This window comes from Crocuta crocuta, unplaced genomic scaffold (assembly GCF_008692635.1).
Source record: "Crocuta crocuta isolate KB4526 unplaced genomic scaffold, BGI_CrCroc_1.0 scaffold3, whole genome shotgun sequence".
NCBI lineage: Eukaryota > Metazoa > Chordata > Mammalia > Carnivora > Hyaenidae > Crocuta > Crocuta crocuta.
The window spans coordinates 9,103,951-9,121,613 of record NW_027529934.1 but is presented as its reverse complement, the minus strand read 5'-3'; the positions used below and the strand labels follow the sequence as shown (position 1 = coordinate 9,121,613).

Here is a 17,663-nt window from a genome sequence, read left to right as displayed (position 1 = left end):
CTGATTAACAAAAATGCAATGTCACATTTCTACAAAACCCTTGAACGGATTTTGTTAAAGCTGCACAAAAAGAAAAAGATTCCATCAAGCCAATAGATACTAGTGATTCAGTTAGTGAAAGTCATTACACAATAACTCTTCTCTTGTCTCCCTCACACCAGCCATGACGGTTTTAAAAGGTTAAGTGCAGGCTAATTTTATTTTTCTTTATATTTTGTATTTTCTTTATTGTATTATATTACAGTATTGTAATGATTTTTATATGAATTTCTGGGTTGTGGAACGAATTATCTGAGTTTCCATTATTTTATGGGGGAATTCACTTTGATATAAAAGTGCTTTGGATTACAAGCATGTTTCTGGAACAAATTATGCTTGCAAACCAAGGTTTTAATGTATATTATCTAATAATAGGTATATAAATAAAACAAAAATAATATAAAGACAAAATCCTATAATCCTAAGCAAGTAAGGACATAAAACTATAGAAGTACAGTCCACATGATGTATGGTTAAAATCATGGCTTCTGGAGCCTGACTCCTGGCTCAGCTACTTTATGCATGACTCTGGGCTCAACTCTTCTACTTCTCTGTTCTTCTATAAGATGAAGTCAATAGTATACCTCTCACAGCAGTACTGTGAGAGTCCAGTTAATATACAATGTTTGGAACAGTGTCTGGCACAAATTAAAATTGTTGGCTTAGTCTTATTAATCATGTCAAATGCACAAACCAGTGACCTCTCTCCATAAGTTATCACACCTCACTGCTCCTCTATGCAAGCCTCCATGTCAGAACTGGGGGGGAAAAAAAGTTATCTTAGCACTGCCAAGTTACAGGTGACTAAAAGCTCACCAAGGACCCATGTGGCAGAGGGTGGAGTGCATAAACATTAAGAAGCCATTCAAACAATAAACAGATCAAATGATTCCTAAAAATATTTAATAAAACCATAGAATAAGATATCAAAACAATTTAAAATGAAGGATATTAAATCAAGATTCCCTATCAAAGTTTCACAAAGATTTACATTACAGGGTATACTTGTATGGCCACAAAAATCAGAACATCTCCCAAATGCAACAGGAAAACAAGTAAATTCTCATACCAAAGAAAGCAACTCCTTGTTAGCATTAAAAATGAGAAAAAAATTACTCATGGTTTTGAATGCTATCATCACTTGTAGCTTCACACCAGCTGCCAAAAATAGTGGAAAGACTGTCATTTCACGAAGAAACAGTGTAGGTAACAACTAGAAGAACAGAAAACTTGAAAGGTATTTTATTAGTTTGGTATCACACTGTCTCCCTTTCAACCACACTTTACAGTGCATGGCCTCAGCCACAATTCCTAGCTTCTAAACTGTTCTCTCATTTTCATCTTGCCTCACTTTGGACCACGGGGATCTGAACTAATTAACATAAAGAAATAAATTATGTCCACATCTTGGTCTAAACCCAAAGAAAAGTAACTCCCATCTTATCACGAAAAGCACCTATTTCACAGGATCTTGTATGAAGATAAAAGTATGACATTTAGTCACTCCATCTGGCCCTGCATTTCTCACCTGGAACCTCCTAACACAGGATAGTGGTCTTTCTCCCTCTGACTCTATCATTTTCTGTTTAAAACCTTTCCATGATTTGCCATGGCTTTCAGAATCAAATTCAAACTGCACTGAGTTTCATAACTTTCACCTGACCACCTCTTTAGCCTACATCACACCATTCTTCCACACAGACTCTTAATGTTACAGTGTAAGTCACAATCCCTCTCAGAAAACAAATTTGCCTTCTACTGGAAATGACGTTATAAATAGAAAAATCCTCTAAGGCTCTTGGAATGGTCTCCTTTAAAGCAGTGTAACAGTAAGCCAATTTGACAATAAATTATATTTTTAAAAAAACAGTTTATAACATCCATCATGGCACGCTAATATCCCAATTTCCTTAAAAGCAATCATCTAAATAAATTACTACAGTAAAGTTCGATTCCTAGTTCTTGGAGATTAAAAATAAAATGGCCATAAGTCAAAGCACATGTATTCATAGGATTGTCCCTGATCCTGTGTTCCTAGCACAGTCCCCAAACTTGGAATATGTAAGTTCAAATAGAGAAAAAACTGAAGAAATCTATTAACAATGATATGGAACAACTGCTGCACAAGAATCTGAGGTTTTTATATACCAAATAATACATTCCTACTAATATTAATAACAACTGCATTTATTGCCTCTTTTCTAAAAAAAAAAAAAACAGGAACAAGATACCATGTTATGTACTTTTACCCTGTTACCTCATTTATTCTTTTTCAAAACAGATCCTCTCCATGTTACCACTGATAACACTAGAATCAAAAAGTTAGGTAACTTATCCAAGACCACACACCCAATCTCAAACCCAGGGCTGTCAGAAAACAAAGGCCATGCTCTTAAACCACTATACTTTTCAGTGTCATATTTGGCCAATGCTCTCATCTGGAGCATCAGGCTAAACTTTTTGTTGACATACTGCTACTTTTAATTTTTTTTTAATGTTTATTTATTTTTGACAGAGAGACAGAATGTGAGAGGGGGAGGGGCAGAGAGAAAGGGAGACACTGTATCTGAAGCCGGCTCCAGGCTCTGAGCTGGCAGCACAGACCCTGACACTGGGCTTGAACTCATGAACTGTGAGATCATAACCTGAGCTGAAGTCAGATGCTTAACCAACTGAGCCACCCAGGTGCCCCTAACAGTGCTACTTTTAAAAGGAAAGTAACACATCAATAAGGTAAATCCCATGAGATAACTATTTTCCATATAAAGAATCCAGTGTAATCTAATATTTCTAAATTTATTTTGCCTTGGAAATATTGAGAATCCTAACACCTATGAATTTCCCAGAGAATTCATGTTCAATGGAATACACTCTGGAAACACTAGAGTATTGGACAGATTTGCCCCTTATGTAATACAAATAAATACATCAGGGAGTCTATGTAAAAAAAAAAAAAAAAGTGAGATGCATGAGAAGTTCAGTAGTGATGAGGATGTAAGAAACAGGTACTTTTAAACTCAGAGCCAGAATAAACAGTACAAACTTTCTGGTAGCATGTACTATGTATTATGAGTTCCCTTTTGTTGCTATAACAGATTACCACAAATGTGGTGGCTTTAAAATGACACAAAATATCTTACAAGTCTCAAAGTCAGAAGCCTAAGTGGGTCCCACTTTAGTAAACTAAAATCAAGGTGTCAACACAGCTATGCTGCTTTCTGGAGGCTACAAGATTCTGCCTTTACCTGGTCCTAAAGACTGCCTGCATTCCTTGGCTTATGACCCCTCCATTTCAGCGGAGTGCTATCTCTATCTTCTATCTCCTTCTTCCATTCTTCCAAAATCCTTGGGATTACATTGGGCCTACCAAATAACCTGTGATAATCTCTTCATTTTAAACTCAGCTGATCAGCAACTCTTGCCATGTAACAGAGTATATTCACAGGTTCCGGGGATAAGGATATAGACACAGTCTAGGGAGTTGGGGTGCTATTCTGCCCACTACACCTAATAAAATATTTTTAAATGTGCATACCCTGTCACTCAGGATGGCATTAGTGTATACAAGGATATCTATGTATGAGGATGTTCATTGCAGCACTCTTTCAAATAATAAAATATTGGAAATAACACAAATTTTCACTGTTATGAAATCAGTTTAGAAAACTATGGTATTTCCACACAAAACAGTGTGCTGTTTCCAACAATGCTGTAGATATATAAATTATAGACATGCCTTTAATAAAATGTCAAGTGAAAAAAAGCCAGATTACAAAACCAGATGATATAGCCCAATCCCAGCTATTAAAGAATATGCATACATACAAATACACAAGTATGTGAATGTTACTATACGTATATAAAAATAACTTGAAAGTGACACAACCCTGGATAGTAGAGTAACCATAAATTTCTGTGTGTCTGGAACAGTCCAGATTTATGCCTATCTTCCCAGCAATGATTTGCACTCTCTTTAATGATCATATGATCACTCTTACAATTTCTGGGGTTTGTTTTGTTCTATTTCAAACAAGTATGTATTACTTTTCTGGATGCCAAACGTGGCAAGAATCACATCTATATTAGCACTTGAAATTTTAAAAAATAAAAGTAACTTAAGAAATAATCTTTTTAATATATGAATTTGCAACCACTAATTGTGAGCCATCTAAATTACATATATTACACCATTTGACAGCATCGATGCCAAACACAGATACCAAAAGGGAAACTTCATTTTTAAGAGCACTGCCCAAGTATGCGCAGTGGACAAAGTGGGAGCAGACGAAGGCCCATTGCAACTCTGCCACTAATCAGGTAACTTAGGTCTTCTTTTCCTTCTCTACAATATGCCAATCCAATTACACAAAGTTTCTGTACACAAGGCCCAAGAAGACAATTATATAAAAGTATTTTGAAAAGTATAAACCACTAATAAAATATAAGACAGTACCCTTGAGGAATAAAGTAGTCCACTTCACAGTAACCATTACTCAACAAGAGCCATTTAAGGCACAATCTTCACCTGCCCAATTCAAAAACTACATTCGTACTAAATGAATACAATGCATAAATTAGGCTCTTTACTATGCTGTTTTATATACACATCTATGCTGTTTTATATACACATCTTCTCATATAATTCTCTCAAGAATTCTATCATTGTCATTTTAGAGAAACGAAAACTAAAACTAGAGAGGGTCAAGGTACATTGCCATGCACAGCAGAGGGGGCATCTGAACTCTGGACAATCTAAACACAAATTGGGCCAGTCTTAATTCAAACGCCTTGCTCATTCAACGTCCTACCCCACCCTGCTTTCTTAGGAAACCAAAAGACCCTTGAGTAGAAGGAGTTACAAACAACCTAAGCAATAATTTTAATTAATCTATTAATATTTTCTTTTCCTTTCCTATTATAAACCAGAATTTATGACCAGTATGCCTTTAGAGTTATGCTTCTTAATATGTTCTGACTCTTTTCCATTAGAAAATAAATCAAAGCAAAAGTATCTGGGTGGCTCAGTCAGCTGAGCATCTGACTCTTGTATTGGCTAAGGTCATGAGGTTGAGTCCTCACATCCAACCATCCATCCATCTCTCTCTCTCTCTCTAAGTAAATCATTAAGACTTAAAAAAACAAAAAGCAAAATAAAATAAAGCAAGAGTAATTATTTCAGGCAACCAAATATTATTTTAGTAATTTAAAATAAGCAGAGTCTGAGAAATACATGTTACAGAATTAGATATTAAAATACAAAAATTTTGCTTTAAAATATCTTACACAAACTAGGGGCACCTGGGCAGCTCAGTCGGTTAAGCCTCCGACTCTTGATCTCACGGTTTTGAGTTCGGCATCAGGCTCTGTGCTGAGAGTGCAGCTGAGATTCTCTCTCTCCTCTTTCTGTGCCCCTCTCTCACTTGCACTGTCTCTCTCGCTCTCTCAAAATAAACAAACATTAAAAAATAAAATAAATACCTTACACAAACTGTAAGTGTGCACATGCGCAAAATTTTGTAGATGCTCTTTTTATATTTATATTCAAATTCATCCGGTGGTGGTTCTCTTAACATTATGGTTTTTTATTTTTTTCCACCAGCAATAAAAAAAAAATTGTCAAGTAAGGGACGCCTAGGTGGCTCAGTCTCAGTTGAGCATCCGACTTCAGCTCAAGTCATGATCTCATGGTTCATGAGTTCAAGCCCCATGATGGGCTCCCTGCTGTCGGCACAGAGTCCGCTTCAGATCCTCTGTCTCCCTCTCCCTCCCTCCCTCCCTCCCTCTCTCTCTCTCTCTGCCCCTCCCCCTTCAAAAACAAACATTAAAAGGATATTTTTCAAGGAAGCAAATCTTTTTAAAAAATTTTTTTTAATATTTTTGAGAGAGAGAAACAAAGCATGAGAGGGAAGAGGCAGAGAGAGAGGGAGACACAGAATCTGAAGCAGCTCCAGGCTCCCAGCTGTCCGCGCTGAGCCCCCCATGGGGCTCAAACTCACAAACTGCGAGATCAGAGATAATCATGACCTTTCTAAGAGACAGTACTAATAAAATACATTCTAATTTGCTCTGTCCCAACTAATTGCACTGAAATACCAGACTTCTGGGAAGAGAAGGGAAGGAAAAGCACTCAACTTATGTGTTCAGTGAACCCATGGAGTTTTAGGAAATAGTGAGGATATTAACACATTAAATACAGCAGCTCTTTAAATATAATAGATTTTAGAATCATGCCTCTCACGTTAGACAGACACTACAGGGAAAAAATGCCATCAAGAACTGTGAGAATAAAATGTTAATCATCAAAAAAAGGTCTCCAATATTTTGTTTTCCCCCCAATATTCTTTCTTCCCTCACCTCCACCTCTATTCCATGTCTAGATTCAAGAGGCGAAGATTCCAGAAAGTCCCATCAACTCAATCATTTTCAGAATTACATGTTTTCACTAAAACTCTCATCTCCTACATAACTCCAAATAAATAATTTTTGCCTAAGATGAAGTTACTTTGAAGCTAAGGAAATTTAAATCTTTGTTCCTCAAAGGAAGGGCTGTAGGCATTGTATCTTTCTCTTTCTCCCCATTCTAGTTAGAATGGTTACAACAGGGGCGCCTGGGTGGCTTAGTCGGTTAAGCGTCCGACTTTCGCTTAGATCATGATCTCGCGGTTCGTGGGTTCGAGCCCCGCGTCGGGCTCTGTGCTGACTGCCAGCTCAGAGCCCAGAGCCTGTTTCAGTCTGTGACTCCCTCTCTCTCTGACCCTCCCCTGCTCACGCTGTCTCTCTCTCTCTCCTAGAAATAAATAAAACATTAAAAAATAAAAAATTTAAGAATGGTTACAACAAACATCAGCCATTCAAATACAAATTGCCCCCATAAGATTAAAGACCAGATTTGTTGTTTTAAAAGAACCTTAGNACATCAACCAAACTCTCAAACATTCCTAATACTAAACTTTTTAGAGTTCTTCAAACATATTGCTCCCAGGCATTTATTGGTTGTGTTCCTCTGCCTGCAATATCCTTCCCTTCTTTCTTCACCTCATTAATCCTACACATCCTTTAAGACTGAGCTCGAGATTCAACTCTGGAAGCTTTCTCGGAACTCCCCAGGCAATAAAAGTTCCTCAGTGTACTCTAGCATCCTTGAAAACATTTAACATAGTATTTACCACATTATATTGAAATATCTCTGCAACATCCATCTCCTCCAGGAGACCATTATCCTAAAGAACAAAAACCAGTTCATTTGTTCTTCATTCTCAGAGCCTAGCACTGGCGCTTGTAAGTATTCCATAAATGTTTGGCAAAACAAAACAAAAAAGCGTGAAAACTTTATTGAACACCGATTAGGATACACTGTGAACTTAAAAATGTTGAGACATGGTCTCTTTCATAGTCTAGCTGGAAAGATAATTCACTTATATGAAAAAAGAGATTATTACAAATTTAAGAAATTATACGTACCAAATGACTAAGAGACAGGAAATACTACAAAGCTCAAGAATGCAGAAATCACCAGAGCATAGAAGTCTTCACCAAGAAGATGAAGCTTAAGTTAAGACAGTACAGGACTGTACTTTCTACATAGAAAATGGCCTAGGAAAAGAGATTAGAGCAGGAATGGATAAACCATGTTTAGAAGGCAATGAGTAGATTACTCTGACTAGCATAGTTGGTTCTTACAAAAACATTACAAGATATCATTTGGCAGAGGCAGATGAAAGCCATTTTATGGAAGACCCAGAATGCCAGACTAAAGAGTTTAAGCAAGGGAAAGTGACATACAAATGCTCTGCAGGAATACTAACATAAAAGCAGTGCAATAGATTAACTGGCGGGGGACAGGTGAGGAGTGTGAAAGAGAATCACAATTTGCCAAATATATATAAACTTTTATTATTTTAACACTGACAGCAATTTTATGAGGTCAGTGTTCCATTTTAATGAGAAAGAAATCAAGACCCGGAGATGCTGTTAGTGGACAATGTTTAAAAACCCAAAGTCAGTGCTTTCTTTTTGCTATTTGTGAGAACTGTAGGCAAGGTATCAGTTGGAAGACTATTTCAACAGTACGGGTATAAAGTTGACAGTGCCAGACATAAAAAGAAGACAAAGTAGGAAGACAACATTTCCCAGAGCAGTTTATGTGCAGAATAGTCTGAAGACACTGGAAGAACTCAAAATGACTGCAAGATTTTAAACCTGATGGAAGGATGCAAAGTGGCAGCACTGAGGACAAAAATGAGTAAACACATGGGACATGGTGAGAGGAGGAAGGGTAAGGATTACGAGTTTACCTTGAGGAGAGTGGAGTTTGCTATGACAGAAAGACTTCTAAAATGAGGAGTGTCCAGAAGGCAGATATGCAAAACCATCAGGTAAGTTTTCAGGCATTATTATCTATGGCTAAGGCTTACATAGTGCTTATAATATGCCAAAACCATACCAAGTACTTTGCCAGTTAACTCGCTTGATCTTTATAACTTTATTAAATAAATAGTATTATCATCACCATTTTTCAGATCTGGAAACTGAGACACAGAAAGCTTAAGGAACTTGTCCGAGGTAACACAGCCTATAAGTGGTAGAGCTGTGATTTGAATCCAGGCAGTTCTCTAAACTACCATACTCAAATGCACTTTGTTATGTATTATTTTATGCTTCTGCCTATTTCATTAAATAGTTTATAAACTCCCTGAATAGTAGACATGATATCTTATACCAGCGTGTCTCTCTAGGATTTAACACAATGATTTATACTAAATAGATTTTAAACAATGATTGTGTGGTGACAGGAGTGGATGTAGTATCTGCAAAAAAGAAACACTGAAAAAAGAAAAGAGGAATAGGGCTATGCATTTCTTTTTGCCACTGGTGGGGCAAGGCTGACCAGGAGAATGGAATGGAATGGAATGGAATGGAATGGAATGGAATGGAATATAAAATAAAATAAAAAATAAAAAATAAAATAAAAGGCAAGATATTCAGAACCATGGAATCCCAGTGCTAACAAAAGACTTCAAGAACTTTCCTTAAGGCCCCTGTGTATATACCATAGCATCTATGAACTATGTGATAATTATGTACTTGTTTGTGGGCCTGGTAAAACTACTTGACAATAGATTCTCTTTTTATCCTCCAGGACCTGAGATATCTACCTTGGCAGAAACTCAATGTTTACTTGTGGGAGGAAGGGATGGCTGTGTATGAGAGGACACAGAGAGACAGAGAAAAAGGGAAACAAAATTGTCAGTATTAAGTGAGAAAGAAGAGGAGCCTGGGTGGCTCAGTTGGTTAAGTGTCTGACTCCTGATTTTGGCTCAGGTCATGAACTCAAGGCGCTTGAGATCAAGCCCCGTATCAGGCTCAAGCTTGCTTGGGATTCTCTCTCTGTCCCTCTCCTGCTTGTATCTGTGTGCTCTCTCAAAATAAATAAATACACTTTTAAAAAGTATATTAAAGTGTATTTATTTTTGAGAGAGAGAAAGAGACAGAGCACAAGCAGGGAGGGGCAGAGAGAAAGGGAGCACAGAATCTGAAGCAGGTGCCAGGCAGCGAGCTGTCAGCACGGAGCCTGACATGGGACTCGAACTCACAAACTGTGAGATCATGACTTGAGCCATCCAGGCGCTTCAAAATAAATAAACTTTATAAAAGAAAAGAAAAACAATCAGCAGATGAATTTGGCCATTAGTTCTATGGCACCTTTGGAAATATCAATTCCAATAATGTATTAAGGAAAAATAACTGGATTACAAAGGATAAAGGAAAAGCAGATGGTAAATAAAAGTGAAAACACAGTATAGGGTAAACTTGAAATGGTTCGCCATAAGAAATTTCAGTAAGGAAGGAGAGAACCTGAAGGGAAAACAGGAAAGGATTTTTCAGAGAAAACTGGGAGTGACCCACAAAAGACTGTTTAAGGGTAATATTTAAAAAGACAGACAAAAAACAGAAATAAAGTTCTGGAGAAATGGTATATAACCAAGAGCATAAGTGAAGGAAGGGATTCTTCAGGACTCTATCTAACCAAACTGGCTTTCTCTTTCTGTGATCTACACCAGCCATCGAGTCTTCAGAACTACCATTTCTACATCCCTACTTCTCTCTCCATTCATTACCTACCTTACCCAAGAAAAAACTTAGAAAGGCCTGACTAGAATACGAAGTCATATATTAAATGGGAGTAAATGAAATGTTTAAAAATCTATTTGTAGTGGGGGCGCCTAGGTGACTCAGCTGGTTAAACATCTGACTCTTGATTTGGCTCAGGTCATGATCTCACAATTCATGAGATCAAGCCTCCTCGTGTCAGGCTCTGCATTGACCCTGCAGAGCCTGGTTGAGATGTTCTATCCTCCTCTCTCTCTGCCCGCTCCCCAACTCATGTTCACCCTTTCTCAAAACAAATAAACTATAAAAAATTATTTGGTGTAGGGGCGCCTGGGTGGCTTAGTCGGTTAAGCGTCCGACTTTCGCTTAGGTCATGATCTCACGGTTTGTGGGTTCGAGCCCCGCGTCGGGCTCTGTGCTGACTGCCAGCTCAGAGCCTGGAGCCTGTTTCAGTCTGTGACTCCCTCTCTCTCTGAACCTCCCCTGCTCATGATGTCTCTCTCTCTCTCCTAGAAATAAATAAAACATTTAAAAAAAATTATTTGGTGTAAATAAGCTATGAGATGTTCCTCCTGCCTGAAATGTCAATTTTCCTAATATCAACTTTTAAAAGTCTCATCCATCTTTCAAACCCCAGATCAAATCTCATCTCCAAGATCCCTTCCTGACCCACCTCCACTGGAATAAAGTTCTCCCCTATATTTACTTACACAGTACCTCTTTCTCCATCCTAGCACTTTCCAGCTTATCTGCTATTATAGTTAAATGCCTTTCTCCAGTATCTTTGAGTTCCCATTGGTAAAGCCCCTATAATTGTGCTCTGCACATCCTAAGTGTTAACTGCCAATAAAACAGACCTTAAAAACATTTCAAATAAGTACAGTGGTTTTTTTTTAACTTTATTCATTTATTTTGAGAGAGAGAGAAAGCATGGGTCAGAGGGAGCAGAGAGAAGGACAGAGAAACCCAAGCAGGCTCCACACTGTTAGCAAGGAGCCCAATGTGGGGCCGGAACCTACAAACCACCAGATCATGACCTGAGCAAAGTCCAACGCTTAACCAACTGAGTCACCCAGGCACCCAATATGTGCCAGTTTTTAAAAGTATGATAACTAGCCTATTACACCTAAAAGAAAAAGTTCAGGGAAGCCTAAGAAGTCATCTATGGCTTGAAGGAGGAGGAAACAAGAACATTAACTGATGCCATGCATATCTGATATATCCCTCCTATGTGTATTCTCTAAATCAGCGGTTCTCAGCTGGAAGTGGATACGCACTCACAGGGAACATTTGGCAATGTGGAAACATTTCTGGTTTCCACAAATGAGGGTGAATGATACCGGCATCCAGGGGGTAGAGGCTAAGTGTGCTGCTAAACATCCTATGATGCACAGGACTAATGCCCACCACAAAAAACTGTCTGACCCAAAATGTCTGTGAAGTGCCATGGTTAGGAAAGCGTGCTCTAAATGAAGCAATGAAGAAAGAAACTGAAACAAAATTGTTACCTTGTCTATGTGAAACTCCTAAAATTTTCTTGAACAGTTTCTTAAACATCTACTCTTCCCACTGACTAAAAATTGGGTCTAAGGGACAGTGAAAACACCCCTCCTAAGGATTTCCACTTACATGTTAACATGAAAGGAGTTGGTTACAAGTTCTCACTTACTATGTGACCTGTTTGCCAAAACTCCATCCCTGCATATTCCTGTAACTGCTGATTAGTCCCCCTTAGTTACAATCTTCAAGACCATTGATAAACCTGTCTACAACAATTCAACAACTAAGTTAAAATGAAGCTTGATTACAAAACTTAAATGACAACATATGATGACCATCTGCCAAAATACCCACATACAGATATATGACTAATCGACTACCCAAAAGACATATGCTTAATAATCTATTCTCTGAACAAGATCAATCGGGAAAACAAATCCACCTGAATTTTCAGGTACTCATTCATGTCACCCATCTCTAATCTACGCTAGCCAGGATGAGACACGTAGTTGGAGCCTGCACACAATATTTCTCCACTATAAAACAAACGCCCCTTTAAAGTCTGAACCACCCTCCATCCCAAAACTGCCTCACAAGAAACCTGCTACACTAGTGAACAGCATCTTAAAAGACCAAACAAAACAAAAACTCAGCAATTGCTTCATCTTCCATGAAGGTAGAACATAGCAGCTTTTAGAAAGCAGTGAAACATAGTCTAGGACAGGAAGCATACATTTTGAATCCAACTGAAACCACAAGGGAAGCAGAAATTAACTGTCAAAATAATTCAGCCAGTCAACATTCAAGCAGGTAAGATGCCATTAACACCATTATAACAAAAAAGAGTTATAAGCCTCAAGAGGGTAATTTTTTCCAACGATTTTACCATGTTTGGTAAATCAGCTGTGTTTGGCTGATTCTCGGGGACCAGAGCTATTTTACTTTAAATCATATGCAGGGAAAACATGAATGGGTCCGGGGCAGGGGAAGTATGTGTTATAGGATTTCTTGACTTGAATTAGTGTGTGTTATAGGATTTCTTGAAGCTTCTACAGACAGTGAATACCCAGCCCAGAATTACCAGAATCTTCCAGAACCTATTTAGTATACATATTCCTCCCAAATTGCTCCCACTAACTTCCCTGCTCCTCTCCCCAGGCTAGGATAAGGCTCTGCTTGCTACTGTATCTCCACCTTTTTTTTATCTCTCTCTGTCCCAAGATTCACCATGACACGTTTTATCTTAACAACATATTGGATTATTCTTATTAGTACTTAAAATTTTTTTAACTTATTTTATTTATTTTGAGAGACAGAGAGAGAGAATCCCAAGCAGGCTCCACACTGTCAGCCCAGAACCTGATGTGGGGCTCAAACCTGAGAGCTGAAATCAGGAGTCGGAAGGGCAACCAACTGAGCCACCCAGGTGCTCCCAATTATTTTAATCAGTACTTAAATAACAACCATTTTCCTGCTGTCTCAGAAAACCACCTGTGTCTGTTACATTACTTCTACCTCTGGCAACAAAGTGTGCCCGTAGAATGCAGCCTCTTTGCTAACAGAAGTACCAATGCAAAAAAAAAAAATTCTAACAATATGCAGATGTTTCTTATAAAGGGGTCTAATACCAGGGATCAACTTCAAATGGATCTCCCTGGCAAACCTACAGCATAGAAAGAAAAAACCAAGAATAGGGAAGGAAGGGAGGGAGGGAGTACAGTGACACAAGTAGATGTCATTCAGTAGTACCTGTGCCACCTTTTATAACAGGATTTGACCTGTTTGACTGGTATTCCCTCTGGCTATTATTCTACTTTCTCGACTTCCCAAACAACTTTGATGATGTCTTCCCCGTCTGGTCCTTCAATACTTTCCCCATCTCTGCATTTCCAACTTTGAAACGCTAACCACTGTATTTCTATCCTTTAAATTGCTACTCTTTTAAAGCATAATCTATATCACCCACTATCTCGTCCATGGGTTACCTTTACCCTTCTCCCACCCTTTTTAAATGAACAATATTCAATATTCCATTTACTTTCACGCAACAGAGGTGTCGAAGTCTTTAAGATCTTTCTATTTATCCATAAATCAATTTTTCTTTGAGAAATAAATTTCCAATGATATTCTTTGTAGAACCCTCATATTTAAGACCAGTTCTTATTTTTATAAAATGTAGGAAAGTACTCTCAACTTATTCACTTAGGAGCCTTGTCAATCTGCTATTTAAAAAAAGACACTGCTTAAAAAAAAAGATTTATCTTCCAACAACAAAAATAAATTCCTCATCCTATCTTGTTCTAGCATCACCTTCTTTCCCAAACAGAAGATGGGCTTTCTTTCCTATCATCTCTGCTCTATTTCTGCAACTCAGGACTAATTCAGTCCCCTTGATTCTGATTTCTCTGTCTTCATCTTACTGATGCTTCTTACCTCATATCCTCCCATCTCACTCTTCTGAAACTGCCATCTTTCTCCCTGGTTTGCCATCAACAAGGTGCCACTTCAAAGCCAGACACCCCATCTCTTTACTCCAACAAATGAATCTAGCTGACACAAAGCTAATTTTCATCTCCATGAGGAAAGATCTGTAGCTATGCAGTTTAAAAACTGCCCAGTCATGGTCTTACACCACCAAGAAAGGTAGGCAACAAAATTCTCCCTAAAGTCAAGGGTCACAAAGAATAATTATTAAACCCCCCAACCACATTTGTTCAACAATATCTAGCATCCTCCCCAAGTTGTCTAAAAACCAAAGGTTTGGTTTCCAACAAAGAAAAGATAGTGAACATGATGTTTCCCTGAAGACAGTCTCTAGCCTCCTCACAGCAGACTTTAAGTGGAATGATCCAAAGAAGAGATAGAGGGAAATTCGGGCTGGTGCAAGTCTTTATTACTCCTTCCCCTGAGTCCCCGACTACTGTCAGCCCTAAGATTTGCTTTACTTGAAAAAGAAAAGACTGGCTCCCAGGAATCCTTAAGAGACTCCAAGTCCTACGCCTGTTCAGTTCTGCTTATTCAACTATAGTGAGAAAATATATTTAAACATAGTGTTCTTATTCTTTTCTCCCTTCTTCAAAGAACTAAACTCACCTCAAGTTGTCTACCACTGATTCCACAACCTAAGGATAAGTCTTCCCTACCATGCTAATTTACAAAATATAAAACACATTAACATGGAAGTCACCCAAAACCAAATGATCTTCCTATTAAAATTATCACCTCTCTCCCAGTCTACTTTTCATATCTTTCTACTCTACCACCTTATCTCTGGTCCTAACTGTCCATTATTACACTACACAGAGTCATCTTCCTAATACTATCTATGAGCATGTGAATGCTCTTCTAAACTAATCTTCTCAGACTCTCCATTGTCCATCCACTTTAACTATAAACTACAGATCATGACTCAAGACCCTCTCAAATATGGGCACCTTATTAAATAGGCTTTCCTTGATCACCCTGTCTATATAAAAGAAGATATCCATGACTTGCTTTTTCCTTCTAGTTGTCACCACCTGACATAATTATCTCTTCAAATGTTTACTGATTGCCTAATTCTATCAGAATATATACCTCACTATGTTTACTCTTTCATTCACCATTGTATCCTCAGTGCCTGGAAGAGTGACTGGCATATAGTAAGCTCTCAACACATATTTGTGGAAAGAATGGATGAACTCAGACATGTCACACAGTATGGCTGACAGAGTCAGAAGCCCTACGTGTGAGAGCTTCCACTTTCCAGCTCTATGGTCCTCAACAATTTTAACTTCGTTATGCTATCTATATTTTCTTCATCTGTGAAAGGAACGGATCAACTTGATCTATAAAAAAAGTCTATTAAAAGTTATTTCAGCTGCATCACCCTATATTCTTGTTTAACTGGACTGAACACCTTCCCCAGCCCCCAGCCCCCCTTATCTGCATATCCTGGCTCAGTTTCCTTCCATTTGGAGTCCCTGTTCTCAGTCCACATCTGTCAGAATACTGCTTATCCTTAAGGTCCATTTTAAGTGCCATTTTCTCCTTGAAACCAAACAAACTGTAAACTCTGTAAGAAGAGGGTGGAGCTCTTTTCTGTTCTCAGCAGTTGGTACAATACCTCCCATATAGGTGATCAACAAAATGACTGATGATTCATGAGTGAATGAATGGGCAAATGAACAAAGGAAGCTTTTCCTGGTTCCCCCCCAATTGCTTAAGTAATCTCCTGCCTTTGAACTCTTAATGACACTTGGCATCTTTTATGATACTTGCCATATTTTACGCCATGATACTATTAATTTACTTGTCTATACACTAGACTGCAAATTCCTTAAAATTGAGTACTGTCCTGATGGGTTTCCACATCCCTCTCTACAACATCTACCATAGATCTTTCCCACAGTTATATTAAGTGTATCTGATGTGTTGAACAATGAAAGGATAATAGTGGAGAAAAAGGACTATAATATACAAGTACCCTTCCAACTGTCCTAGAGTCAGCCCCTAGGCACACATGTGCGGACCCCGTCTCTGTTAAACCCAGGCATTCAACTGCAGTTCAAAGAGCTCATCATTCTCTCCACTTTCTGCTTAAAGAAACTACTACTACTTTCCTAAGTACAACAGCCACCTTCTGGTATCACTACCTACCTTCTCTTGTAATATGCATTTAGGAAGCCAATCACAATATTTTCACTTCACTAAACAGAAGTGTTTTTTCCACTCATTTCAGACTTCTACCCCAACCAATTCCCTCTTCTACAAGGTATGAAACCATTTTTTAAAAAAACATCTTCCCATAAGCCTGCCTTTCTTAGTTCTGCTCCTGAAGGACAAAAAGGATCCGTTTGAAGGTCTTCCCCTTTTCTAAAAAGCAGCAACTCCCCAATTAATCTCAAGACGCTAACCACCTTGTTCTTCCCTGCCATCAAAATTTTGAACCTTTTATCTCTACGTCCAAGCTCCTATTCTGCTTCCATGGAAACTTCCTGGCTGCTGGTGTCTTTCCATTCAGTATGCTCTCACTAGCATGTACTTGGTTGCAATGTATCTTCCCCTTCCTAAAATGTTTGTCAGTCGCTCCCTTTACACCACCCCAGACACCCATCACATACTCTCAAACACTGTACTCATGCGTCACTCTACCTCCGACATACAAGTTCTTTACAACACTCTTAATGAATGTACACGACTCTCAGTATGGTATCATCTGACTAGACTACACTAATTCTAACTCCGTTTCTTCTGGGGAACCCAACCCCGTCCATAGTACCTCCCTCTTTCCTCACTTCCTCATCCCCATTCCCCCGTTTATGCTCCCACCCCCGGCCCACCAACTAACTACACATGACATTGTTCNCACACAACGTTACCCCCGCCACCGGGACGAGACTCCACACCCACCTCCACTCGGGGACGCCGCTCCCCCCCACCCCTCGCCTGCGAGCCCGCGACCCCGAGGGCGCGCGCGCACACATTCTCACGCTTTCCTAACCTCCTTCCCCGCACCGGGNCTACCCCGCCGCGCCGACACACCACCTCTGTGTCTGTTACTCCGTGCCCGAACCTTCAACCCGCACCCCCCACGTACCGGGCCGACCTCTGCACTCACCGGAGATACTGCGCGCTCTGCAGGCTCATCCTCCGCCGCCGCGTCTTCCCGCGAAGCCTCTGTGGGTCTCTCAGGCTCCTCGNGCAGGGACACTGGGCCCCGGGAGGGGGGAAGGGGAGGGAGAAGGGAAGGGGGCGGGGGAACGAGGAGGAAGAAGCAGAGGAAGGAAGTGGGGGGTTCCTCTCGCGAGATTTCAGTGGCGCCCGTCCCTCCGGGTGACTTCTGCCTCTCTGTAGCGCTCCCTCTTGGGATCGGCTACCCGTGAGGGCCCTGTGCGGCTGCTGAGCGGCCGGCTGCAGGCGCTTGGCGGCTTCCGGCCAACCCACCCCTCTCCCGCGCGAGGGGGCAACCCCGGCCTCACCAGGAACATCGAGCCCAAATCAACCAGGAGTTACACTCAAAGTCTTCCCCCGTC

The 17,663-nt window shown here is 39.6% G+C and overlaps 1 protein-coding gene across 9 annotated transcripts in view; it reads right to left on the bottom strand.

Moving 5' to 3' along the window:
- The window catches only part of SMG7 (SMG7 nonsense mediated mRNA decay factor), a 91,651-nt gene extending 74,327 nt beyond the window's left edge, over positions 1-17,324 (bottom strand). For 7 of the 9 annotated variants that reach the window (XM_077763244.1, XM_077763250.1, XM_077763248.1 and 4 more), the window contains exons 1-2: positions 17,249-17,304; positions 5,323-5,480 (exon numbers count right to left, since the gene is read on the bottom strand). Coding sequence is in view for 1 of the 9 variants with exons in the window: in XM_077763247.1 (XP_077619373.1) it covers positions 17,249-17,277 (29 nt within the window). In the remaining 8 variants the exon portion in view is untranslated. Of the gene's footprint in view, positions 1-5,322; positions 5,481-17,248 lie in introns of all 9 variants that reach the window. The other 2 variants (XM_077763247.1, XM_077763246.1) reach the window with 2 other exon arrangements.
- Positions 17,325-17,663: the final 339 nt, after the last annotated feature.